The 27,766-nt window shown below is 36.6% G+C and overlaps 1 protein-coding gene across 1 annotated transcript in view; it reads right to left on the reverse strand.

Annotated features, from left to right (window-relative positions):
* Positions 1-2,614: 2,614 nt before the first annotated feature.
* The window catches only part of LOC111151441 (carboxypeptidase D), a 79,755-nt gene continuing 54,603 nt past the window's right edge, over positions 2,615-27,766 (reverse strand). The window contains exons 9-21 of the mRNA XM_022509444.1: positions 27,178-27,280; positions 26,543-26,685; positions 24,917-25,086; positions 20,992-21,315; positions 18,617-18,812; positions 16,059-16,194; positions 14,792-14,923; positions 14,062-14,157; positions 13,894-13,958; positions 9,385-9,516; positions 8,670-8,855; positions 8,211-8,310; positions 2,615-6,724 (exon numbers count right to left, since the gene is read on the reverse strand). Coding sequence (XP_022365152.1) covers positions 6,498-6,724; positions 8,211-8,310; positions 8,670-8,855; positions 9,385-9,516; positions 13,894-13,958; positions 14,062-14,157; positions 14,792-14,923; positions 16,059-16,194; positions 18,617-18,812; positions 20,992-21,315; positions 24,917-25,086; positions 26,543-26,685; positions 27,178-27,280 — 2,010 coding nt within the window. The 3' untranslated portion in view covers positions 2,615-6,497. The remainder of the gene's footprint in view (positions 6,725-8,210; positions 8,311-8,669; positions 8,856-9,384; positions 9,517-13,893; positions 13,959-14,061; positions 14,158-14,791; positions 14,924-16,058; positions 16,195-18,616; positions 18,813-20,991; positions 21,316-24,916; positions 25,087-26,542; positions 26,686-27,177; positions 27,281-27,766) is intronic.

Below are 27,766 nucleotides of genomic sequence, written 5' to 3' on the forward strand. Positions count from 1 at the left end.
ATGTCAACACCTGAAACCAGTATAAGGGTTTTTCTGCTTTCTTATTGGTGGTGTCTTATTTCTCTGCCTGCTGGGTTATCTTTGCCCATGTTTGGTCATTGCAAAATCGTTAGGTCTCCCCCAAATCTAGGATGGAAATACCATCCATTAGAGAACTGAGTTTAGCTCAGTTACCTAGAGGTATCACTACATGGCTTGACACCTGGATCACGTAGACTATGCATGCATGATTAGATTCTATACATGATACTTGCTGTGCCCAGTCCCTTTCAAATGTGTTCCATTCAAGTCTGTTGAATAGAAAACTATATATACAATCTTTCTTCTGTTGCCTCCCAACACTCACATCCTCCAAATAAAAACCCATTGCCAACTCTATTATTATCTTTGCAAGTTTTCTGTAAGCCTAAAACTATTCTAAAACTATTTTCTAAAAAAATTCAGTTGTCCAATTCAGCCATTATCATAATCAGCCCACTCACCACCTATCCCATTCCCTATCTTTAGGATCAAATCTTATGGGCATGCCTCACATCCTTCAAATGCTAAATCAAAAGCCTGTTTGATCTTGAACACCTCTACTGGAATCATCTAATACCTAGTAAGGGACAATAATAATTAGAAATATTAGAATAATTTCAAATACTCAAAAAAAGTAGTGGTTCAGATCTAGCAATCTAGATCTCTCCCCATGACCCCCTTGCTTTGCCTCAATTTCAATGACCATCACAGAATGTAATCCATGTTATGACGATTTCTATTTAATCTGCAATCTTTCTGTATGTTCCATCTTTAATTTCTCCACCTGCTGCCTTCGATTGCATCACAGCCTTTTTATACTGCTTGTAACTGAATCCATAAATTGTCTTTGCTGAATTTGAGGTGTCTGTCTCAATATATTCCCACTTCCAATGACCACACTTTCAATCTTCTCACCCTTCCGTCTTCAATCTTGTCCAGGCTGGTCTCTAAACTTGGACAACTTTCTGCTCCAATTCTTGTTTGCCTTGTCTACTTTTGTTTACACAGTTAAAAGGGAATAGGATTCCATCTGACTTCAAACAAAATGCCTAAGTAGTAACATGTTTGTTTTTTAACATTCTACTGATTAATGTAGGTGGAAATTGTGATATTAAAGTTGGGCTTCATATGCTGATTTCATTGCTTTTAAATTGTGGGTAATAATTGAGGTATTTATCTGAGCTCTGCAACAAAGACCATACAATCAGTTGGCTTTCTAGCTGCAGGTGAGTGTAAGAGATGAAGCCCTAACAGAATGGCATTTATTCATAACTGAATTGTATTAGCACTGAACATCATGTGTAATTGCTGGGAACAATCAGCTTCTAGAAACCTGAAAAAATGACACGATTGATAGATAACCATTTATGATACAAACCAAAATGTTCTTGATCAGTTACAAGAAAATTCCTGACCAAAAAAATTCAGGAAAATATTTCAAACATTGAAGGGAAAAGAACCGTTATTACTATTCGGATTTCCTGCTACAGCTAATTAAGACTCTTTTCACTGAATAGGCATAAATGCAATCTAATTTCACTTAAAAACAAATATGAAGCATTTGGCACAATTCTAAAAACTTTACTGCCATGTGATAGACAATCTATGGGACTACATAATGGAAAATTTCATCGCCCTTTTTTTTTTGGTATTCATGTGTAGGGATTGATTTCTTCTAAATTAAAATGAACACCTGTAAATAGATCTTTGTTCATATATTTGATACAATACCTCTCTTTCTTCTTTCAAAAGGTCAGAAAACAGCAAATGAAGGAAAATGATGCTGATTACCACGGGCATTCAATTCAGAGTCAATTATTATATCAGTACAATCCTACTGGGTATTATTCCTTAACTGGTAGGAAAAGTAAGACTTAAGAGAATGTGAAGAAACCTGTACAATGCAAAGCCACATAGGAAGCAAGTGGGAGAGCTGAGAATTTATCACAGATTGGGCCAACTCCAATGTGCACACTCAAATCTCGATGTTATAGTTCCCCTCTAGCAGAGATTTTCTTTTTAGAGGAACCAACTGCTGTGGAAGTATGGCTTTATTCTCATCTCTAATCTCTCTGGTCTGGACTATGAGTTCCTTGTCAGCAGAGCCCATCTTTTTATATAACTTTAATTTCCCTGTTTCTATTGGACCAGCAGTATCAACAAAAACTGAAAGCGGATGTTGAATTCATCACCACTATGCCTAACACAGCAGGACACATTATAAAATGTGGCTTATTTGGAAAAAAGGACAAAGTTTTTAACAAACAAGTCTGAAATGTGCACATAAACTTTTCAACAGCCATTTTTGTGGTGTTTCTTGTGGAGTGATTGGATATGTTATCAATCTAGCTGAGCCACAAACAGAAAGGAGAACTCTGGCTACTATACAATGTGATTATTTCAGAAACAGCTTTCTTTTGAGTAAATTTGAAGACAAAAACACTCTACAGGTGACACTCTATGTTCCTAGCCTACTATTTTTCCCCTAGTATAGGGAGGAAAACGAAATACATAGCTTTCAAATTGAGACAATAATCTTTTCTTGTCTATTGCTTTTGAAAAAAGATTATGAGACAAAACACAAAGAAAGACAAACATCATAAAATAACTTTTATACAGGATTAGTAGATCTGTTTACATATAAAAAACAGAAAGGACCTTGTTACAATTAGATTTCACATAAATTACACAGATTGACTTTTTAAAACTACTATTCAACTTCATTTAGAGTCCCTTTTAAAAATTTCATTTTGAAGGCACAGTGCATGAAATAAACCAAAGACTGAAGCACTTGAGATGAATGAGTGTTGGGCACCTCACAGAAGTAGCTATAGAATTGTTCGGGAGCCTGGGAATGTCACTCGGACAAAATGGAGAGGTGAAAAGTTGATTTTTACTCTGAGCGTAAAAAAATACCATTATATCATACCTCCAGAAAATCTGCGCATGGCCAGCACAGAATGTAGCTAGTACATTCATGTTATGCCATTTATAAAAGTCATAATCATACATATTTACATAATTTATACCCAATTGCCTTAAAATGATAGCCTATTTTCAAACTTCATAATATGTTCGCTCTAATCAAAATCAACTAAGACAATATTCTGAAAATCAGGTGGAATATTTATTAATTATTGCTAAAGACTGGAGGAATGGGTGTTGGGAAATATTTATGAACTGGAAATCCAAGTTTAATTGACATTAATCAAGGGCCCTAATTACCCCAAAGAATCTGCTACAGTTAAATCAGAAACTCAAGGAGTTACAAAAAGTTGCTAGGTAGAAAGTCACCAAATATCAACCACAGTGGAATTTTTTGTAGTAGCAATAAAGTTACTATTTTTAAAGCAATCTACCAGAGTACCATAGGCAGGGCACCATCACAGCATTCATAGCCAAGAAGCTTTTAATACAGCAGGGGCAAAACCTGGCAACAAGTGCATTTCTGGCAACAAGAAGAGGAAACTATTTAGTATTGAGAATAAATGGAAATGGAGGAGTAGGCCATGGTTACTGTGTAACCTGGTATTAGCTCAGAAACACAATAAGCTCAGGCATAAGGACTACCTTTTATTTATTTGTCAACTCATAATGATTTTTAAGATCAATATTCATTAATTCAGCAAATTCCATCCAGGTGAAAGTTACCAAAGATTAACCAATCAATCACACTGGGCCAAATACACATTAAGTTTCCTTTCTGGAGGACGACAAAGTCCCAAAGCAAATTCCCTCCAGTGAGAAGTGCAAGCATTCCTCAACTGGACAGGATCCCAAACACTAAGCAAGTGGTCAGCAAAATACAACAAAACCAAAAGGGGTCTCCACCCATTTGAAATTAACTTGAGTTCATCTTACCGAACTGCATAACCAGTACAAGTACATTTACACAGGCAGACGCTTTGAAAATTACCTACTCAATCACTTTGCTTTATTAAGGAGCTGGGAGGTAAGAAGGCTTACAAACGGATCACCAGGACAAAAAACATGCCTTGTGAGTAAAGAAAGGCACAACTCAGATTTGGGCCAATTTCTTAATACTGTGATACTTACTTGCCTCCATGACTCCAAGGAAATGGAAAGTCTCTAGGAGAAACACTGAAGAAATGCATTCCCTATTCTATATGGCTTCAATGCCTTAAGCAGTTAATGTGGTCTAAAATTAGAGCCACAAATAAGAGACAAAGCGGGGCTGAGAACACAATCTTAGTAGTCATGACCCTATACATTCATGTTCAAGGCTAACACAGGCTGAGAAGGTCTTATTTTCCAGAGCAATGCATGATTTAGAAATTCATTAAAGAGTCATGATTTATAGCAGAATTTGGTTTTACTTTCAGGAAAAATTACTAAAAGAACTATTTGTGTGTTCATTTCTAAAAAAAATTGTATACATGCTTAAAGACACGGACTCCAGCCACTGTGATGAACAGTTAAAGACATGGATATTTCAAAAGAGAAATGAATTTAAAAGGCACCCTCTAGTGAAGACCAATGCTAATAAAGAAAAGGCTGTCCCATCAATTTGTTTCATTTCTACCTGCAATGTCCCAAGCAGGACCAGCCACTCAGGCTCTTTGTTGGTTTTGACTTTGCACTCGTAAAAAGTAAAGCTAAAAAGAGCAATGCTACCACATCACCTCCTTAAAGAAAATGTAAAGTATTGTTTGAAGACATTAAATCATGTATATTTCATTAAGTATTAGCTGTGTATGTGGTGGGGTAAGAGTGGGTGGCAAGGGCTCAGAATTTAGAGTTGTTAATACTAGGATTAATATCAGAATGGCTTAACCTTGAACCACCCAAATTTATCACAGATACTCACTAACAGGTGTCATGACCTCATTATTCCTGCTAAACCAAATCTCTTTATATAAAGCCACTTTGGGCGCATTCCTCACAAAACCTGGAATGACCTACACAGGTGATAAGCCCTTCCATATGAAGGCTTTGGGATGACCAGTACATTAATGGATATAGAATACAATTTGAAAGGATGACAGCAAGTTTTTTGATCCCCTGACTTAGTACAAATTCAGCAGCAACTTGGCCATTAAAAACATTCAAAGGTATTAAACCATTAGATCATTGGTAAGACTCATACTTACAAAAAGCATCAATTCCATTGAAAAGCATGATATGATAGACACAGTAAAATGCAAATCTTTCAGGTCTTTGCAATAACCTGAGTGTCAGTGAAGATGATACTTTCTCACCACAGTGTTACAGCACACAGCAGTCCATAGTTTACACTTTTTTTAATGGAGGGAGCCATATTTAAATGCTTTCAATTGAATTTTTAACAAAACTGGTTGATCACAAAGAGACTGTCAAATGAAACATTAGGACAAAGAACCCAATCACTTGCAGAGGCCTATATGAATAAGACTGCCCAAGCTATTTCAGTAACAGTAGCATATCCATAGGCTTGAACTGGAGCATGAACCGTAGGTATTTTGTGTTCAAATGTTGGTGAAAGAATGTGCAAGTAGGTCTCTTCTACACTTCTAGATGTTTTCAGTTGAATTCAGATCTTGTACATTGCCGGGTCATCTGAAAGCCATAAGTGTACAACACAGAAAAAGGTTCAAATTTAGGAAATATTAAAGAATTAGGCATTCCTAGAATAAACTAGTGCTTCACAGATCAAAAGCAGCAGCACCTGTGGGATTATTACCAAGTTGAAAGATATGCGGCACAAGTTTTAGCTTTTGGTAGATCTCCCTCTCAGTTCTATTCAAATGGACATTCAGATCTTTTACAGCAAATTCAACAAGTTCTCCCTTAAAATGGGGGTATTTAGAACTTTGCTAAACCTTATAAGAGAGGTAGTGAAATCCCGCTTTAGAGCATAGCCCACCAGTTCTGATCTAACCTTGGAACAAGCAGAAAGCCAAATGCGGAAGCCCATTTATTCATTTCCTAATGTTATATATATTTAAAAATCAATTCAGCCTCCATTAAACCTGAATGATAAGAGAAACTCCAGCTATTTAATAACTAGAGAAAAGTACTTCTCAGTAGGTTGAGAAAACCTTGAGTTTTTAAAGCTTTATGTCAGATTCTGACTGCTGTCCCTGCCTAAATGTTTCTGGATTCTTTTGGCCGTTTAAAATAAAGAGAAAAAGTCAAGCCACTAGTAAACACCTGATGTGCAAAATATAACATCCACTAGTTGGCTTTATAACATAAGCTCCAAACAGCTCATCTTAAATTAAAAAGAAAAACAAAGTGGCTGTCCCATCTGCTGCATAAATAGAAAGCAGATTTTTTTTTTTTTTAAAGGTAAGAGTACTTAAAGGAGGGGAAGTTCAAAACTGCCAGCCAAATTCACAGAGGATACACATTTAGCAAGTTAACTTCCCAAAGCTCTTTGAAGAAGCAAGAGAGTCTCCCTTCTTAATGCAGTGTCTCCCAAAAGGAACTGTAATTTCGCTTGGTACTTATGCTGGGAGATGTGCAGAGTCTGTGTTTCAATGTTTGCTAGAATATAGTGTTTCCTCTTCAGTGTCCGTTTCATCCTGGAACTCATGGCTTAAGAGGGACTTCTTGGAGCCTGTTGACATCATGCGAATTTCATCTTCATACTCATCGTGATGCTGCCTGAGCCGATGGAAGCCATCCTTGTGTCTGTTAGACTTGATGGAGCAGATGCACCAAATAATGCAAGCTGTGAGGACCAAGGCTGACATGGTGGCGCCTGCCAGACAAGATCACTATGTGAGTGCTGTTCCACTTTAAGCATCTAAATAAGCTGCTCACAATGACACTTTTGATGATATGCCCTTTATTTAATTTTAATTTCATACACGGAGAAACCACCTTTTATTATTACATAGGCAGGACATGTTTACTATGCAAATTTAGAAAACTAGAGATAAACAAAACACCAAAACCCAAGCCAAAACTCCACATCACATCTCCATTAACTAGAGATCATTTTTAACAACTCTCATGAGTATATTTCCAGAGCTTTCTTCGTGCATGTGTACGTATACACATATTTTTCTTTTACCACAGTGAAACCAAACTGTCTACTGTTCTACAAAGGGCTCTCTATCAGTGACTTCTACTGATCCTTTTCAGTAAATTTTACCTCATCCCAAACCCCTCATTTATTCAAAATATTTATACACAGGTTATCAAAGTAAGAATCTTAGTAACAGAAAATAATAATAAAATCAGAATAAAAATTAAGTTCATGACAGCAAATGGGTGGGAAAGCCAGATTTAAACCACTGCTGACTCCTAGCTCCTATGTTTCTAACCACTAAGTTATTCACTTTATCTGATTCAAGCTAGTACTCCTTATTTTAAACACTCCACAGTAGACTCTATGATTTGACCATATTTCCAATATACCATTCTCTATTAACTAAGAATCTCTCCCCCCACACCCTATAATAAAACTTGGCTATTCTGGGTCAAGTCCAAATTGCACTTATAAATGAACCAAGGTTCTCTGTGTCAAAAAGATACAATACAGCAGAGCACTTATTATTTTACTACATTTTTTTTTTCTTTCTAATCTCAGTGATTCAAGCTATGGCACAAATTAATCCTGGAGAAAACAAATATTTCTTCCTTCCAAGATCTTAAAAAAATAGACTATAAGTCAAATTCCAAGGAACTTACAATCTTAATATAAAGCAAATTATTCATTCAGTAAACAACTCTTCATTAAGGCCCACTACATGCCAGCCATGGTCCTAGGTGCTGGAAATGTAGATAAACTCCCTGTTCGCTCAGAGCGATGATGTTTTAGTGGGAAAGATCAAATATAGACAAGTAAATGACTAAATATATAATGTAATGTCAAGTGGTAGTAAGTTCTAGGGGGACTATTTTGGCTAGGGTGATCAGGGAAGGCCTCTGTGTAGAGGTGACATTTCAATATAGACCTGAAAACGTGTGGGAGAAAGCCATAAGAACACACATATGGGAGAACAGTGTTCCGGGAAAATCCAAAAAAATGTTTAGATAAAGAGATATTAGAAGAAAAGTGATCAGCTTCAGGTGATGGGGAGGTGATCCAATCTCAAACTGAAATGTCAGAACTGGTTTTACTGATTTTTTTTTTCTTCAAATTTTTACTTAAATTCTAGTTAGTTAACATATAGTACAATATTGGTTTCAGGAACAGAACTGGTTTTAACCTCAACTACTAAAAATTTAAATTTCTTTACCTGATACAGTTACCACAAGCTCCCTTGGCAAACCAAATATCCGATTATCTGTGTCAAAGACTATTACCACAGAACTAGCCGCGTCATGATGCACAAAGACCTAGAGGGATAAAGTGTAACAATCATGAAAATGTTTACTTTTCATACAACTTTTCATGCAATATAAAGAATTCTGAAAAAGTTTACTTTTCATACAATACAACTTTTCATAAATTGTATCCCAGAACTATTCCTAAGGCCTTTATACTAAACCAAGGAGAATAGTCATTGTCCTCAGAAGTATATAAAATGTTATAAAAATCTCCTTTTTGTTGCTGAAGGACAGAACGATAACAAGATATCATAATCCAGAGTTAGTTACACATTTTATTTCTTTACTCCTCACAAGAGTTTCAAAATAAAAAGGAATACTATTAAGATTAAGAATTTACACGATACTATTAAATTTGAGTTTCTTACCTGGGAATGTTGTTGCTGATACCCATCAGCGATGGCATTGATATTATGGACACCTGGAGCTAACAGCACATGGAAGTAGCCTCCTTCTTTTGTGTGTACCTTTATTCCTTCATTGAGTACAATGACTGCTTTAGAAATTGGTTTTCCAGTTTTATCTTTAACAAAACCATGGACTCCTTTGTGAACCTGTAAAAAATATTCAAAATATAAATTTGTTTCCAGATATTCTCAGGGCAATAGCTTGCGGCATGACAAAAACAATACACAAACAAAGCAACGACGCCCCCCCCCACCAATAAAACTGACTTGTTCGTCCTTTACCACTGACTCTGGCCTTATTTGCTACTCATTCCTTGCTTCAGAGCAATAAGGGATAAAAGAACTCCGATACAGTCAAAACGTAAAGTGTTAGGACCCAAATCTTCTGATGTCTTGAGGATTTACTTTCCACCACAGTATGCTGTCTCTGCATGACATTCAAATGAAAAAATGTGCAACATCTCACAGGGTTTAATTACATCAATTACAGCAGATTCCAGATATCTGAAATCATGGCACCTATTTAGGTGATATAAATTCAACAAAACTCTTTCTATATATATATTTAAAAATAATAATATAAATTATTAGTAAAACACTAAGAACCTGTTTTGATAAAGCTTTTCATTGAACATATTCCTGGGAGTTTTCTTCTAGTTAAAAGGGAAAGGCTCACCTCCACCAACATGCTAAGAAGAGACTTCTTATTTTCTGCCCACAAGGAAGGCAGTTGTGCTGCACTAGGAAAGTAGCAGCAACTTGTGTATACTGTGATTTCCGGACAGTGGCCAAAGGTGACACTGTAATCCTGCAATATAAAATTCAAAAACAGATGTGGAAAAATTAATAAATATCAGAATGAGGCTATGTAATCCAACATATGGAATAGAAAGAAAACTTGGGAGATATAAACAAAGAATCTGTAAAGCATTTTACAGCTAATATAAATAAACCACTCAGTATTACAATTAGTCACAAACATGGTGTTGCTAAGAGAGTCCCCGAGACTAGGGACTAGGTCTAATTCACTGCTATATCTCCAGGGCTTGACACAGTGGCTGGCAGGTAGAGGGGGCTTATTAGGGTTTGTTGAATAAATCAGTGAATAAATATGTGCATTCGGATAGCCAGCTTCCCCCTCAACTCCAGAACTTTACAGCTGTTCTTGGAGCCTGGAGGCAGAAGCTCGAGCATTTACCCTCTGATACCTTCACCCTACTGGTGACACCAGCCACTGCTTCCTGGATAGCTATTCTCGAGGTACAGGAACTGCTTGTGTGGACAGGTTCTAAAACCTAACTTAACCACCTTCCCCCCCACAACCCCAAACCCGTCCTTTCTCCTTATCCAGTTAATGGTATTAACTCATGTTCTCACAAAGACATGAAATCTCTTGTGTCTGACTTCAGTTTCTCACCATCATTCATAATTTGCCAAATCCTGTCAATATCTCTGCAATATTTCTGTAACTTCATCCCTTGACTCCATTCCCATTTTCATCACCCTAATTGAGACCCTCATAATTTATTGTCTAGGCTGCTCTTCACTCGTCTCCCTGCACCACAGTCTCTCCCTCCTCCAAACTATCCTAACCCACTGCTGAGAGATTAATTTTTCCATAGCTAGTTCTGATCATGTTACTATATACCTGCTCAAAACCTTTAGGGGCTTCCCATTCCTTACTAAAACAAAGTATTCGGAGCTCCAAACTCTCTTTCCATTCTTGTCTTCTGCCGCTCTCCATTACACCTCCTGTTCTAACTAAACTAGACTGCTTACTGACTCTGCCCTTACTACTTCCTCTTTCTGGAATGTTCTGCTTCACCATCTCTACATCCCAAATGCCATTTTCTCTATGAAGAGAAGACTGTATCTCTAAGTGTAATCTTTTCTGTCTTTAACTTCTCATGGCACACTGAGAGTTGCTCTCTCTGAGATCAAATCAGTTAATTCTGTAACATGGTTATTTGTATAATGGGATAGGATTTATCACTAGTAGAGCAAAGTGCCTCACATGTTAAGTTCTTAGTAAATAAAGGAGAAAGGCAGGTAGAGATGAGTATGAAGTCAAATTTCTAGTTGCACATGGTAATAAAATGATGAGCTAACCACCCATCTGCTAACAACTCATCACTAATTTGAAGTAGATGGACAACCAATTAAGATATTATCAGAAAGATGGGGCGCCTGGGTGGCTCAGTGGGTTAAAGCTTCTGCCTTCGGCTCAGGTCATGATCCCAGGGTCCTGGGATCGAGCCCCACGTTGGGCTCTCTGCTCAGCAGGGAGCCTGCTTCCTCCTCTCTCTCTGCCTGCCTCTCTGCCTACTTGTGATCTCTGTCAAATAAATAAATTTAAAAAAAAAAGATATTATCAGAAAGAAATTAAAGAAAACCTAAGTAAATGGAAAGACATAACTGAGCTCATGATTAGGAAAACAGTACTAATGAGATGTCAATACAACCCAAAGTGATCTACAAATTCAACACAACCCTTAACAAAATTCCAACAGCATTTTTTGAAAAGAAAGAAAAAAAGAAGAAAAAAAGGCCAATCCTCAATTCAAATGGAATTGCAAGGAGCTTTGAAAAGCCAAAAACAACCTTGAAAAACAGAAAGTTTGGAGTACTCTCATTTTTTAATTTCAAAACTTACCACAAAGCTACAGCAATCAAAACAGAGATATTGGGATAAAAACAGACATAAATACCAATGAAATAGAATAGAGAATCCAGAAATAAACCCATACATCTATGGCCAGCTGATTTTTGACAAGGGTGCCAAGACCATTCAATGAGGGAAAAAATAGTCTTTTCAACAAATGGTGCCTGGACAACCTGACTTCGACATGCAAAAAAACTAAGTTGAACTCCTACTTCCCATCATATACAAAAATCAGCTTAAGATGTACCAATGACCGAAATACAAGAGCTAAACCAATAAAACTTATCGAAGAAAACATGGAGGTAAATTTTCATGACCTTGGATTTGGCTATGAATTCTTAGATATGACAACAAGAGCATGAGCAGCAAAAGAAAAAAAAGATAAATTTGACTTCATCAAAATTAAAAACTTTTGTTCATCAAAGGGCATTATTAAGAAAATGAAATGAGGGGCGCCTGGGTGGCTCAGTGGGTTAATCCACTGCCTTCGGCTCAGGTCATGATCTCAGGGTCCTGGGATCGAGCCCCACATCGGGCTCTCTGCTCAGCCGGGAGCCTGCTTTCCCCTCTCTCTCTCTGCCTTCCTCTCTGCCTACTTGTGATCTCTGTCACATAAAAAAATAAAATTAAAAAAAAAAAAAAAAAAAAAAAAAAAAGAAAATGAAATGAAACCTACATGACGGGAGAAACTACCAGTGAATCAAGCAAATGCAAGTGTTTGACATCTAAAATAAATATAGAATTCTTATAACCCAACAGCAAGAAGATAAGCAACTCAATTTAAAAATAGGCAACGGTATAAAAATAAAAACATAAATAAAATAGACAACGGAGAAACAGACATTTCTCCAAAGAAAAAACAAATGGTAAATAAGCCCACGAGAAGATCCTCAACATTATTAGTCTTCAGGGAAATGTAAATCCAAACTACAATGAAGTAGCATTTCACACCCGCCAGGATGGCTGTAATTTTTTTAAAAAGGGAAATAACAAGTGTTGGTGAGGATGTGGAGAAATCGGAACTCTTGTACACTGTTGGTGGGAATGTAAAACAGTTCAGCTGCTGTGAAAACAGTTTGTTGGTTTCTCAAAAAGCTAAACATAGAGTGCAGACATGACCAGCAATTCAATAGGTAGGTATGGACCCTCAAAGAATTGAAAACAAGGGTTCAAACTTATATTGTACACAAATGTTCACTGCCTGTTATTCTCAATAGCCAAAAGGTGGACACAACGTAAATGTCCATCAACAGATGAACTGATAAACAAAATGTGATATACATACAATAGAACATTATTCAGCCATAAAAAGGACCAGAATACTGATACAGGCTAACAAAGTAGACAAACCCTGAAAACATTATGCTAAGTGAAAGAAGCCAGGCACAAAAGGACAAATATTATATGATTCCACTTACAAGAAATATCCAGGATCTATAAAGAACTTCTCAAACTCAACACACACAAAACAGATAATCATATTAAAAAATGGGCAGAAGACAAGAACAGACACTTCTCCAATGAAGACATACAAATGGCTAACAGACCCATGAAAAAATGTTCATCATCACTAGCCATCAGGGAGATTCAAATTAAAACCACATTGAGATACCACCTTACCCCAGTTAGAATGGCCAAAATTAGCAAGATAGGAAATAACCTGTGTTGGAGAGGATGTGGAGAAAGGGGAGCCCTCTTACACTGTTGGTGGAAATATAAGTTGGTGCAGCCACTTTGGAGAACAGTGTGGAGATTCCTTAAGAAATTAAAAAAGAGCTTCCCTATGACCCTGCAATTGCACTACTGGGTATTTACCCCACAGATATAGATGTAGTGAAAAGAAGGGCCATCTGTACCCCAATGTTCATAGCAGCAATGGCCACGGTCGCCAAACTGTGGAAAGAACCAAGATGCCCTTCAACGGACGAATGGATAAGGAAGATGTGGTCCATATACATTATGGAGTATTACGCTTCCATCAGAAAGGATGAATACCCAACTTTTGTTATCAACATGGACGGGACTAGAAGAGATTATGCTGAGTGAAATAAGTCAAGCAGAGAGAGTCAATTATCATATGGTTTCACTTACTTGTGGAGCATAAGAAATAACATGGAGGACATGGGGAGATGGAGAGGAGAAGAGAGTTGAGGGAAACTGGAGGGGGAGATGAACCATGAGAGACTATGGACTCTGAAAAACAATCTGAGGGTTTTGGAGGGGCAGGGGGGTGGGAGGTTGGGTGAGCCTGGTGGTGGGTATTATGGAGGGCACGTATTGCATGGAGCACTGGGTGTGGTGTGTAAACAATGAATTCTGTTACACTGAAAAGAAATTAAAAAAAAAAAGATTGCAACGGCAAAAACGAAAGAAAAAAAATGCTGTCAGAGGTTGAGGGCTGTCTTGTCAAGAAAGCCATGAAGCAGATGCCATTCACTTTGATTGTATCAGAAAAGTCACCTATTCTGTCACTGAATGGCAAATAATTATAATTTAATTCTCACTGTATTGTATAGAGCATACCTTCATGCTGCCCAAGTGGCTATGCCATTCTGCTCCACGCATTACACCTCCTGGGATATTCTCATCTATAAAAGCATTGAGGGATATAGGATTAACAAGACCTTAAAGTAAGACACCCTCTATACCCAAAAGCAGCAACAGGGAACAAAGGGTATGGAAAATATTTACCTGATTTATTTGGGCAACCGGGCTGCCCCATGTGCATGGACGGATGATTATTTGCATAAAGAGATGCCAAATGCTTCAGAGTCTCTTTGTTTTCCACTGTACAAAGAAAAATTCAGAAGTTGGAGAAATTCAAAAGATTTTACTCCAAGTTCAACTTCATTGATACAAAAGTCATCTTTCTCTCCTTCTAGTAAATCCTGTACCCCACCCAAGTTTATCGAGGAGTTATTATAATTAACCACATGGTTCTGTTTCACCCAGGATAATCAGACAAAGAAGATATACATCTTCCTTATATTAAAAGGTAATAATGGTTAGTTTACATAAGAGGCTACCACACTAAAATACAAACTTGTTTTGGTGTATTTTACTACATTTTAGGACAACTGGGGCCTACAACAGTAATTCTTTCAAGCTGTATTGAAAACAACACAAACTACCTCCATATACAATAGCCCCAGACAGATTCAATAAGCAGTGTTCATCTCATCTTAAGTGCAACCAGCCAGTCAAAGTTTAAGCTGGGGGGTGCAATTCTCATCTTTAGATCTGACCTCTCTCCTCCAAGTAACTAAGCTGTTGATATATGTACAATCTTCCTAGGTTGGTTATTTGCTCATGGAGTGTGCACAAATGCTCACGATTTTGAAAAAATTTAGATGGGACATTACTTAATTGGAATTTCCTATCTAAGCTTGAATAGCATATAATAAACTGACATTCTACATACCTGTTTGTACTGGTTTGTCATATGGGTATGTGACTAGTACTGAACCACCATCTAAAGCAACAGAAAGACTGAAGTCCTGTTTTTGAATCAAATTTTCAATGATGGCTTTAGTCTCAGGCTGGGAGGCATTATCTAAAAAATATAAAAGTCAAACATAAAATAACAAGTTTTAAAATTTTAGTATGAATATCTAAGAAAATACTTTGTACATGAACACAATCAGAGGCTAATTTAAAAAATATATATATAAATACCTTATTACTCTACAAGCCACTATCTCAACAGCATAAAAGATACACTCTAGAAAGTAGATTATCTTGAGGTTTTTTTTTTTTTTTTGGTCAGAGAGAGAGGGAGAGCGAGCGAGCACAGGCAGACAGAATGGCAGGCAGAGGCAGAGGGAGAAGCAGGCTCCCCGCCAAGCAAGGAGCCCGATGTGGGACTCGATCCCAGGACGCTGGGATCATGACCTGAGCCGAAGGCAGCTGCCTAACCAACTGAGCCACCCAGGCGCCCCTATCTTGAGTTTTATATACTTCAGATGATGTGTAAAGGTTAATGATCTAAGCAAATTTAAGAAAATGCTTATTTGGAAACAAAAAGGGATGGATATATTCTCTTTTAAAAAATAATATCGAGACTATATAACCCATCTTTGAAAGAAAATAAAACTTTCAAAAATCAGGATGTTTTTCGCAGTGCAGTTTGCAAGAGCAAAAAATTAGAAAAAAGCTAAGTGTCCATTAACGGGAAAATTGTTGAATAAACTAGAGTATTAACAGCATAGTAAGATGTCATTAATAAGACTATGTTAGAAATCTGTAAGTACTGAAATGGAAAGAGATCAGTGATAAAGATATGCTCAATGAAAAAAGTTGCAGAACAATATGTACAGTTGATGATCCTATTTAAGTCAATATCAAAGACTCCATCAAATCAACATACACAGACATTATGTGTGTGCAGGTGTATATGTGTGTATACATGTGTATATGCAGGGATAGAGAGAGAAAATATACCTATTTGTATGGCTAGTGATGGAACCCCTCCAATATTATTGATTGAATTTCTAAGAAAAAACTTGAATTACTTTTACAAATTATAAAGGAGAAAAATTTGACAAGTGTCTAGCTTGTCATTTATATGTTATATGTACAACCTAGAAGGAAAGTAACCCTATTACGCATCTACACAATCTATCAATCTCTTAGTAAAGAAAAATAAAATTATCTGCAAAGTACTTTAATGGCCTAACAATCAGGCTTACTTGTGAAGTCTGTATCCAAATCTTTGCCATGAGCATTTGTTTGTCCTCTCTTTGAAGTACAGTCTTTCTCTTGTGCCCTCTCTCGCCCATCTGGATTTAGAGAAGGGACAATCACAATCCTAGTCCTGTCAACCAGCTAAAACAGAAAGAGAAATCAGTTAGCTCTATGTGGATCATAAGATACCCTTCCATGCCTCAAACAGAAAGTCTTTCTTGTTTTAAACAGATGTAAAACATAGGACTAAAAATAAATAGAAAATTCTCTATAGATAGATAGATAGAAAGAAAATTCTCTCTTGCTCCGAACAAATTTAAAAAGAAATATAAAACTACTGTACAACTAATATTCCCAGAGACATCCTGATGACGTACAAAGGGGTCAGAAACCACTGCCTGCAGGCTAAATCTAGCCAGCTGCTTGCTATTGTAAATAAAGTTTTATTGGCACACCACCACGCCCATTCATATGACTGTTTTTGTGCTGCAATGGTCAAGTTGAATAGCTGCAACACAGATCAGCTGTCCCACAAAGCTTAAAATATATACTATTTATCCCTTTATAGAAAAACTTTGCTGACCACTGGCTGAAACCAATAACAGACTGTATTTTCCAGATTAAAAACTGAAATGCATAGTCTAACAAGTATTAGTGTATGTCTGGAAACAATGAGACAGAAGAGCTGAAATCAGCAAAAGAAAAAAAAAAGAAGTAGATACTTGTCTTACTCATAATAATTTCTCCTTCGGATAATCTATAGGCATCAATACCTACATATGCAGCATTAACTAATTTCTGATATACTTTATCCTATTTATTTCAGAGAGCAAATCAGAATAAGTGATCCCTGGCTTATTTATTCTGTTAAAACAGTCTATAGACTGAAAATATCAGAGACGCTAAATTCATTGGTTCTTAACTTTCTTCCCCTGGGAGAGATATATTTTTCTAAAGTGTACATGCTTGAGCTTTGCTACAGGTCTCTGGGTATGTGTATATTTTCTTGAACTTGCCAGATAATTCTGACCCTTATTTATCTGAAAACAAATGGCAATCTAGAGTGAGAGTACTACCTCAAGCCTAATTAGACCAAATGAGAAAAATTCTCATAAACTAGAAGTTTTGAAATTCCTGGTAGGAGTTTTACCTAGGACATATAGTCTCTTATAACCATAATATGAGTAGGTAGCAATATGGCCAAATATTAGAATAACCTAAGGAGCTTTTAAAGGAATACTGATGTCTTTGGGGATGGGGCCCAGGTACACTTTTTTTTTTTTTTCCAGGTACACGTATTTTTAAAAACTTCCCAAATGTTTCCAATGTGTAGGCAGTATTGAGACCCAGTATCCTAGATACTCTCCCATTTTTTAAAAAAAAGAACAACAAAATGTCCCTGGGATACTCCTTACAACTCACATTAGGAAATCAATACAATTTGCTTTGCTGAAAATGGTAAAATAATTTTTGGTCAAGTCTGACTGAAGTTCATCTCACCTAATCCCGTAGGTGCTTTCTGATCCTAATCATGACATAAAAGCTTCCCAAATTTCTTTTAGGGGAGGCAGTATGGTAAAACAAAAGAGCACAGACTTTAGAGTGAGACACGCTTGGGTTTAAATCCCAGTTTTACCACATACTAGCTGTGTGGCCCCTGTAAGTTATCAAATATCTCTTCCTCAGTTTTTAGATCTGTAAAATGAAGATAACATAAATTGAGGATTAAATTATGACACATGTAAAGTACTCGGTATAAGCTCCTGACACATAGTAGGTATTAAACAAATATTAGTTCCTTTCTCCTTTCCTAAAGTCTATATAGACAGTGCCAATTAGTGAGTGCTCTAGGAGGATGCACACTCTCTCTTTCTTTCTTTAAGACAACATGGAACTAGGTTATTCAATCATACATGACCAATCCTCTGGATCAAAGTTCTTTTCTGTAGTCATAGGTGGCTAAAGTAGACAATGCCATATTGCTTTTTCTAAAATTTAAGCAGCTAAGATGTCCAATAATTTTGAACTTCTTACATAAAAAGAAAAACTATTTGTCTTCCACATCATTTTCAATATAGTATCCTAATTATAAGTAACTAGCAATGGAAGTCCCTCAAGTTAGAATGTACAGAATGGTGAGTAAAGGAAGAGTAATTTGACTATTAAATAAAGGAATAAAGGACTGAATGCAAATCTTTAGTATTTTTTCTTCTATGCCTCTTAATTACACACAAAGAAATGTAATGGAAAGATGCTATTACCAAAGAGGATAGAAAAAGATGGTCCATTTTTAAAAAGTTTGTAATGCACTAAAAGTGCCTCTGTGTAAAATCCAATAGGAAATTAAAAAAATTTTTTAAAGTAAGCTCTAGGCCCAATGTAGGGCTTGAACTCACAACCCTGAGATCAAGAGTTACATGTTCTACTGACTAGCCACTAAGCAGTGGTTTCTGACCCCTTTGTCAGACCCCCGAAGCCCCTGAAATTTTTTTAATGGTGCACTCATCTCAATGTGTGACAGCTTTTTCTTTCTAAAGCATGTCAAAACAGGCTATTCTCTTACTTGAGTGACAGCTGGGTTCTTTTTGTAGTTTAGGCAGAGAAATTCTGCCAGAGCCAAAAGTAGTTCAGTTCCAACCGGAGCATTTCCATGGATACCAGCAACAAAACGGATCTTTGGTTCTTCCGGCTCAGATATATTGGGCTTATTGGAGATTTCGAGGGACCAAATGTGACGATATTCAGAGCTCTGTCCCAAACTTTCAAAAACCAGAAACAACAAGTCAGAAGTAATCAAGGATTCTGTTAATGCTGACATACAGATTTTTAAAAAGACATGAAAACAAACATGAAAAGCCTTTAAAAGTCTTTAAAGAATGAGTCATTGAGTCAGAAAACCTTAAGAAAATTAGTTTCCCTTGACCAAAGAAAATCAAATACAAGTGAGATATTATCTGATTTAGGAAAGAGTATGACGTGGTTCACCGGTCCTCCAAATTCAGTCATTCCCATACCATCTTCACTGTACTTGCCCTACCTTCTCTAATCTATACTACTGTTTAGCTAACATATGTCTTTTAAACTAACTTAAATTTTTTAGGAAAAATTTATATATCCACAAATGTACAGAACCTTACTTTCTAAATGTAAATTAATTTACATAAATAAGACACTGTATACTTTACTATAAATGCAATACTAGTATTGCAGCAAAAATCATTTAAAGTGCTGTGCTTGCCCAAGAGTTCTGAGCTTAAGACCTGTTTTCTTTTATACAAAGTAAGATTTACAAGAGTTATATAGAAAAAAATATTAGCATTAAATTGAGGCAGGTTAATAGAACAGAAAAATTATTGGTTTCCCATGATTCTATACTTAGTGCCCATTGGTAGACCACCTAGAACTGTCTTGTGTCTCACCACTGGCAGGTGTTGCCTATTTGGGGGAAAATACTTAACTAAAAGGTGCGTCTTGAATTGGAAGGTTAAAAAAACTTAAATGAACTAAGTAATGGATAGCAAAAATAATGTCGAATTTTTCTTTTAAAATAAGAAAAGACTATAAGCTCTATACAGCACTAAGATGGACAATATTAAAACCTGAATTGGGCAGAAATATTCGAGAATGAGTTGAGGAAGAGAGGTAATTGGTATTGCCAAAGTAAGTATCACTCTTTGCATCTAGAAACTTTATAAACCAGTATTTGAGAAGCTAAATGTACTGGTAAAATTTGAAGGATCAGTGAAGAAAAACAGGGTAAAAATGTCAAAGGCAGGGTGCCTGGGTGGCTCAGTGGGTTAAGCCTCTGCCTCCGGCTCAGGTCATGGTTTCAGGGTCCTGGGATCAAGCCCTGCATCAGGCTCTCTGCTCAATGCGGAGCCTGCTTCCCCCTCTCACTCTGCCTACTTGTGATCTCCCTCTCTGTCAAATAAGTAAATAAAATCTTTTTAAAAAATGTCAGAGGCTAGATAATGCTCATGAGTATGTAGAAGAGAACTAAAACGAAACTCAGGGGAAAATGTAGAATAAAGCCCTTCACAGGCAGACAACAGGAGTCAACAAACGAAGAAAATAATTTCCGAGTCACTGTAACGAGACCTACAGAAGATTTACAATCAGTGAAAGTGAGGCAGGGCAGCCACAGAAAGTAACGATACAGGCTGGCTCAGCATCAGCTTTGCTTAAGCCAGTACTGCGTATTTTTCCAGGACCCTCAATCACACACTGTCCTTAAGTCTTCAGGGAATAGCAACTGTGAGTACAGAAAATGATAGCAACCAGGCTTCGTTTTCTATTTGAAAAAAAAAGAATGATCTCTGGCAGGAGAGCTCACAGTTCCAAATTTGTCCCTTGCCCTCAGCAAAATAAAACACACCAAGTAACAGTCAGGACACGAATGTGCAGCTGAGAAGTGGAGAGCGTTTTTTATTCAGTCAAAGTAATTACGAGGAAGAGTAATTTTACATTTCCAGGAGGCACAGACCATCCATTGCTAATCTAACAAGTAATTCTCCAGTGTTCTTCATAACACTTTCCAGAGTCAGTGTTAGAAAGATCTCTAAGCAACATATGTTTCAAAATAAGTAAATTCCAATTCTCTCTCTATGCAGGTCCCAAATAAATTACAAGAACCATTCAACATGGCTTATGTTAAATATAACTTCTTGGGAAGCCTGGGCGGCTCAGTGGATAAAGCTTCTGCCTTCGGCTCAGGTCATGATCCCAGGGTCCTGGGACTGAGCCCCGCATTGGGCTCTCTGCTCAGCAGGGAGCCTGCTTCCCCCCCTCTCTCTGCCTGCCTCTCTGCCTACTTGTGATCTCTGTCTGTCAAATAAATAAATAAAATCTTAAAAAAAAAAAAAAAAGAATGTAACTTCTTAAAAAAAGGGGGGGGGGATGAAAGGACAGAAAGAAAAGCAGTGAGAGTGTGGCACTTACTTGGTGAGATTCGTGATGTGTGGGTAGTTCATCACAAGTCCTCTCAGAAACTCTGATAAGTCTTTGTATGAGTGGTATCGGTAAAGAGCCAGATTTGAGGAGGACCGTAACATGAGGCCTTCCAAACCATTCTCGGCCGAAAGGTCTTTAATTAAAGTTTCAAACTCTCTAGTAGTTGGATCACTGACATCATCAGTGTTGGTACGATCCCCCTTTCCTTTCTTTGATTCATTGCTTGAATCCGCTGAAGATCGAACCAGTGTGAAGTTGACCTGAGTAGCACCTTCACTCTTCACAGTCACATTCTGGGTAACTGGATTATACCTGAAATAAAGGAGAGATCAGAACCAGAATTCTGCAGTGGGAATACCCAGTCTGCAGAGGATATGTGAATCCTTGAGATAAACCCTGTGAGAGTCAAATATATAACTTTGCATAATTTATTATTTGTTTTAAACATTAATTAACAAAGAACAGACATGGGTAGACTGTAAAATGTGAATGAGTTTTTAAGATTAAATATATGACCTCAAAAGAAAGTTCATATTTGCAGTAAATAACTCATGTCTCCTGGAATCTGAGTTCACTTACCTGTCATCAGAGTACATAGCTGGAAAAATCTGAGAGATATTACTAACTTAGCACATTATCTATCTACCAAATACATAATTCCTGGCCTATTTTTTCAGATATCTTGCTGTTTCTGTTTTTCTAATACTATGCCAAAATAGAAGAAAAACAGAAAAGATTTCATTTCTCATTAGTGTGAAGCTCTAATCCATCCACTTCACAGACCACTAGATATTCAAAATCATTTTTTTAAAAAAAGGTAGTAGTAACTATAAATGTTTTCATGTACTTACCCTTACTTCAATTTAATGTCCAAACTAACTCTTCAGAAATAAGACAGCCAGTAAGGGGAGGGGAAAATATCCACTGGTAACGTCTACACTTACTAAAACATAACAAAGAGAACTACAAGAGGGTAAAAATGATGAGTTTCAAATTAAAAAGTCAGGTGTTTTGTAAAGGATGATGAAGATAAAGAAAATTGAGTTTTTTCCAAAGAAGTAAGTCATAAGTTCATTTTCTCTTTTTTGAGGAAATGTATCTTTGTAGAAATAAAACTTATAAAAAAGATGAAAGTGCCTTTCTTAGAGAATTAGAAATAAGAAAGAAAATTTCACCAAAGCAATACCTCCATAATAACATAATATCATACTCCACACCCTCCACAGCTAACATCATACTCAAGAGCAGAAAGTTGAGAACTTTTCCTCTAAGATCTAGAACAAGACAAGGATGTCCACTCTTGTCACTTTAGTACCAGAAGTCCTAGCCACAGCAATCAATCAAACAAACAGATAAAAGAAGTAAGAGGCATCCCTATTGGTAAAAAAGTTACAATGTTGCTTTGCAGATGACATGATATTATACACAGAAATTCCTAAAGGCTACCCCAAAATCTACCAGAAGTAATAAACGAATTCAGTAAAGTTGCCAGAAACAAAATACCCAGAAATCTGTAGCATTTCTATACATTAATAACAAAGTAGCAGGAAGAGAAACCAAGAAAATAACTCCATTTACAATTTGACCAAAAAAAAAAAAATTAACCAAAGAGGTGGAAAGACCTTTACTCTGAAAACTTTAAAACAGTGATGAAAGATATTGAAGATGACACAAACAAACTGAAAGATATTCCATGCTCACGGGTTGGAAGAATATTGTTAAAATGTCCATTCTACCTAAATAGCAATCTACAAATTCAATGCAATCCCTATCAAAGTACCAACAGCATTTTTCATATAACTAGAACAAAGAGTATTAAAATTCATAGGACCACAAAAGGCCCCGAATAGCCAAAGCAATCTTGAAAAAGAAAAACAAAGCTGGAGGTATCACAATTCGAGATTTCAAGCAAAGCTGTTGTAATCAAAACAGTATGGTAGTGGCACAAAAATAGAACAGAATAGAAATTCCAGAAATAAATCCATACATACACTGTCAATTAATCTATCACAAAAAAGAATATACAATAGGGAAAAGGTCATTTTCTCAATTAATGGTGCTGTGAAAACCAGACAGCTAGATGCATAAGAATGAAACTAGACCATTTCCTTACAGCATATACATAAGTAAACTCAAAATGGATGAAAGACCTAAATATAAGACCTGAAGCCATAAAAAAAGTCCTAGAAGAGAAGAGAGGCAGTAATTTTTCTTATATTATATTGGCCATAGAAACATTTTTCTAGATATATCTCCTAAGGCAAGGGAATCAAAAGCAAAAGTAAACGATTGGGACTACATCAAAGTGAAACGCTTTTGCACAGTGAAGGAAATCAACAACAAAACAAAAAGGCAACCTACTGAATGAGAGAAGATATTTGCAAATGATTATATCCAATAAGGGGTTAATATCCCAAATACATAAAGACCTTCTATGACTTAACATCAAAAAAATTCCAAACAATCTGATTAAAAATTGCTATAGGACCTGAATAGACATTTTTCCTGAGAAGATATATAGATGGCCAACAGGCACGTGAAAAGATCCTCAGCATCACTAATCATCAGGGAAATGAAAATCAAAACCACAATGAGATACCACCTTATACCTCTCAGAACAGCTAAAATCAAGAAGACAAGAAATAACAAGTGTTGTGAGGATATGGAGAAAAAAGGAACCCTTTTATACTACTGGTAGGAATGTAAATTCCTACTAGGGAAAAATGTATGGAGGTTCCTCAAAAAGTTAAAAATACAAGTACCCTACGATCCAATAATTCCAATGTTGATAAACAAAAACAGTAAATCAAAAAGATACACACACCCCTATGTTTACTGCAGCATTATTTACAATGGCCCAGATATGGAAACAACCTAAGTGTCCATTGATAGACTAATGGATAAGGAAGATACGGTGTATATACACAATGGACTATTATGCAGCTGTGAAAAGACGGAATCGTGACACTTGCAACAACATGGATGGACTTAGCGGGTATTATACTCAGTGAAATAAGTCAGACTGAGAAAGGCAAATACCAAACAATTTCACTTAGATATGTAATCTCAGAAAACAAATGAACAAATGAACAAAAAACAGAAACAGACCTATAAATAAAATAGTATGACTGTTGCAGGAGGGGAGGTGAGCAGAATTGGTGAAGGGGAGCAGGAGATATAGACTTCCAGCTATGTAATGAATTAAGTCACAAGGAGGAAGGTACAAACAGGAAATATAGTCAATGGTACTGTAACAGCATTGTACAGTGATTGCATTTGTGGTGAGCAGAGCATAAGATGTAGACTTGTTGAATTACTATGTTATATACCTGAAACTAGTGTAACATTGGGTGTCAACTATACACATATTAAAATTTTTTTTAAAATAAAAAAAGAGAGTGGTTTAGGTGAGGATAGGGAAAAAAAAGTGTGAAAGAACAACTGTTCTGCTGCATACTTCTAGTCATGTTGTCCAATACATACCACCACTTTACATTTGTTCCTTTTTAAAGCTAAGTGTGAAAGAGCTTTAAAAAGGAACAAATGTAAAGTGGTGGTAGTATTGGACAACATGACTAGAAGTATGCAGCAGAACAGTTGTTCTTTTTTCCCAACTAATAGGCACTTCCCAGAATTGTTACCAGTAGTGAAGGAATCACTCACTAGAGCTTTACATCTGGATAGGGCCTAGGGACCTGTTCAAAGTGCAGAATTTCATAGATTTCTTCAATCTGACAGTTTATGTACTCACTTTATCACTGGAAGAGAATCAAATGTGTAACCAGCTCTAAACTTCCCAGCATTAAACTCAAGGTTGCTTGACTTCTCTAGGGCTTTCTGGCAATAACCTTCTAGAATAGAACCATGTTTGTCTTTCCTCAAGCCCTTAATATCAAAGTATTCACTCACTCACCCTCGAGCAGATGCTGTGATTTTGTAAGTTCCTGGAACCAAGAGACGCCAGTAATCTCCAGTTTTGTAGGTAGTCACTGGGTGATTAATTTCAGCAACACTAATCGTGGCATTTAATATACCTCTGCCATCCGTGGCATCTAGGACAAATCCTTTGACACCCTGATGAACCTGGATAAAGTACAAGGATACCCAAATGTCAATGTAAAGATCATCTAATTATTTTGGGAGCTCTTATCCAAAATAACAGATTGATAATAAAGTAAACATATGGAACAAATAGGAATTTAGGAGTTGAGAGTAAAGCTAGATGTAAACACCTATTAAGCAAAATATTTCAGTTTCTGAAAGGCTAATTTTTCATCCTAGGTTTGTCTTTATCATGAGGAATATAAATAACACTGTTTAAACTTTAGCACATCTGACAATTTCAGTATATAGGACATTCTATAGAAAGAACTGCCCTGTCCTCTTTATTATTTTTTTTCAAATATCTTATTTATTTATTTGACAGAGAGAGAGAGCGAGAGCGCACAAACAGGGGGAGTGGGAGAGGGAGAAGCAGGCTCCCCGCTGAGCAGGGAGGTCCACTCAGGGCTGGATCCCTGGATCATGACCAGAGCCATAGGCAGCCACTTAACCAACACAACCACCTAGGAACCCCCTGTCCTGCCCTTTTTAAAAGGGAAATGTCAGGGCACCTGGGTGGCTCAGTCAGTTGAGCATCTGACTCTTGATTTTGGCTCAGGTCAAGATCAAGAGACTGAACCCTGTATCGAGCTCCACTTTGAGCCCCATGTTGGGGCTCCACATTCAGCAGGGAGTCTGTTTGAGATTCTTTTCCTCTGCTCCTCCCCCCACTTGCTTGCACTCTCTTTCTCTCAAACAAATAAATAAATCTTTAAAACAAAAAAGGTAAATGTCATTTTTAAAAAACAGAAGGACCGTTCTAGATTAAAGTTGAGTAAAGAGATGTAATAATCAAATGCAATGCATGAACCTTGACTAAATCCTGGTTCTAAAATATAGCTATGAAAAGACAGTTTGGGGTAAAAGAAAGGGAAATTTGAATGTGGACTAAGTACTAGGTAATATTAGGGAATTAGTGTTAATTTTTCTTTGTAAGATAATGGCACCTGAAGATACAGGTATAAGAGATAGATAGATAAAGATATAGGTATCCTTATTCTAAAAAATCCACTGCAGGGGTGTCTGGTCGGCTGTCAGTTAAGCATCTGACTTGGGTTCAGATCATCATCTCGGGGTCCTGGGATCGAGCCCCACAAGGAGCCCCACATCAGGCTCTGCACTCAGCAGGGAGTCTGCTTGTCCTTCTGCCCCTCCCCCCAACTTGTGCACTCTCTCTTTCTCTCCCAAATAAATATATAGAATCCTTTTTTTTTTTTTTAAAGCAAATCACCACCATCCTGTTTAATCATTTTCAACTCCTCCCCATGCATACAAATAAACTCATTTTCAACATGAGTTTTCTAGATAAACACACTGAACCATGAATAGGCTGAATTCAGAAGGGTGTATTTGAAAATCACTGTGTGAAAATCAAATATACACACAAAAGTATTTTAGCTCTTGGGAGAAATTTCATACTTCATTCCTAAATAGTTACCTGTTTCATAAACTGGATTAGAGATCTTCGATTCTGTTCCCAAAATTTTGGCAGATCTTTCTCAAATGGGTATTTCACACAACCTAGCTCAATGGTCACTTCAAAGCAATTTGTTTGTAAATAGTTCCAGTCCTGCATACCACCTGAAGGATAGAAAATTAAAATCAGTAACTCTGAAGAAGTAGTACTAGGTCAGATCCCAAAAAGTAAACAACATTCCTAGTAAAAAAGTCAAATCCATCTTTTCTCAACATTGGTTGAGAAACAGTGATAAGCTCATTTAAGAGCTTCTTGATGCTTATGGTACAGGTAAGACACCTGCACTTTCATGTTGAAGAAGAATTCAAGTATAGCTTACCCACTTCTTATTAGCACACCTAAGGTTTTTTTTAGTAACAGCCAGAGGTAAAATATAACACTTTCATAAAGTTTTAGTACAATCTCTTTACTCAAAACTCCAATTATACCAAATTAAAAAATAGTTGAAAAGGTTATTTGAATGTTTTAAATTATTTAAACAATATTTTTAAAAGAATGATATTTTCTCAAAATTAAAAAATCAGTAAGAAGCAGCACCATCCAGGGCGACAGGAAATCCATCAAGTTATACGGCCTTGATATTAAAGAATGTTTACCTGGGACATTATACCAACTAGCTCCATTTGTTATTCCATGAGGAAAATATTCATTAGGGTACATATTCTTGCAAGGTCTACCTTGAAACATCTGGGAATTTTCCTGAAAAAAAAAAAAATTAAGAATCTTTACTTATATTTGTTTGCATCACAGGAAGGATAAGGCAACATAATAAACGTGGTTACCAACAGGGTGTATATGGAGGTGGGAATGGGGTGAGTGGAGCCATGGGAAGCACTGAGACTTTTTAATGTCTAACTTTTTATGCCATTTTGATTGCTTACTATATGAACTTGTTACCTATTTTTAAAAATCAAAATTACACATGCTCTGTAAAAAAAAGTAGACGTTATGACTTGCAGTTACAAGTAATATAAAACCCAACTCAATCCCTCTCCAAAAATATTCCACAAAAAAGCCTTCATATTCTTGTTTTCATCTCATGTTTTCAAGAAGCTTGAAAGTCCTCAAGATAATTCTCTCACTTCCAGATGGTCCCCCTGTGCTTCGACTGCACTCTGTACCATTACAACACATTGCGTCTTTTTCTTCCCTAAAAACAAGACACGACTCCCTGAAACAGTGCGT

Source organism: Enhydra lutris, unplaced genomic scaffold (assembly GCF_002288905.1).
Source record: "Enhydra lutris kenyoni isolate GAN:26980312 unplaced genomic scaffold, ASM228890v2 scaffoldscaffold26, whole genome shotgun sequence".
Lineage (NCBI taxonomy): Eukaryota > Metazoa > Chordata > Mammalia > Carnivora > Mustelidae > Enhydra > Enhydra lutris.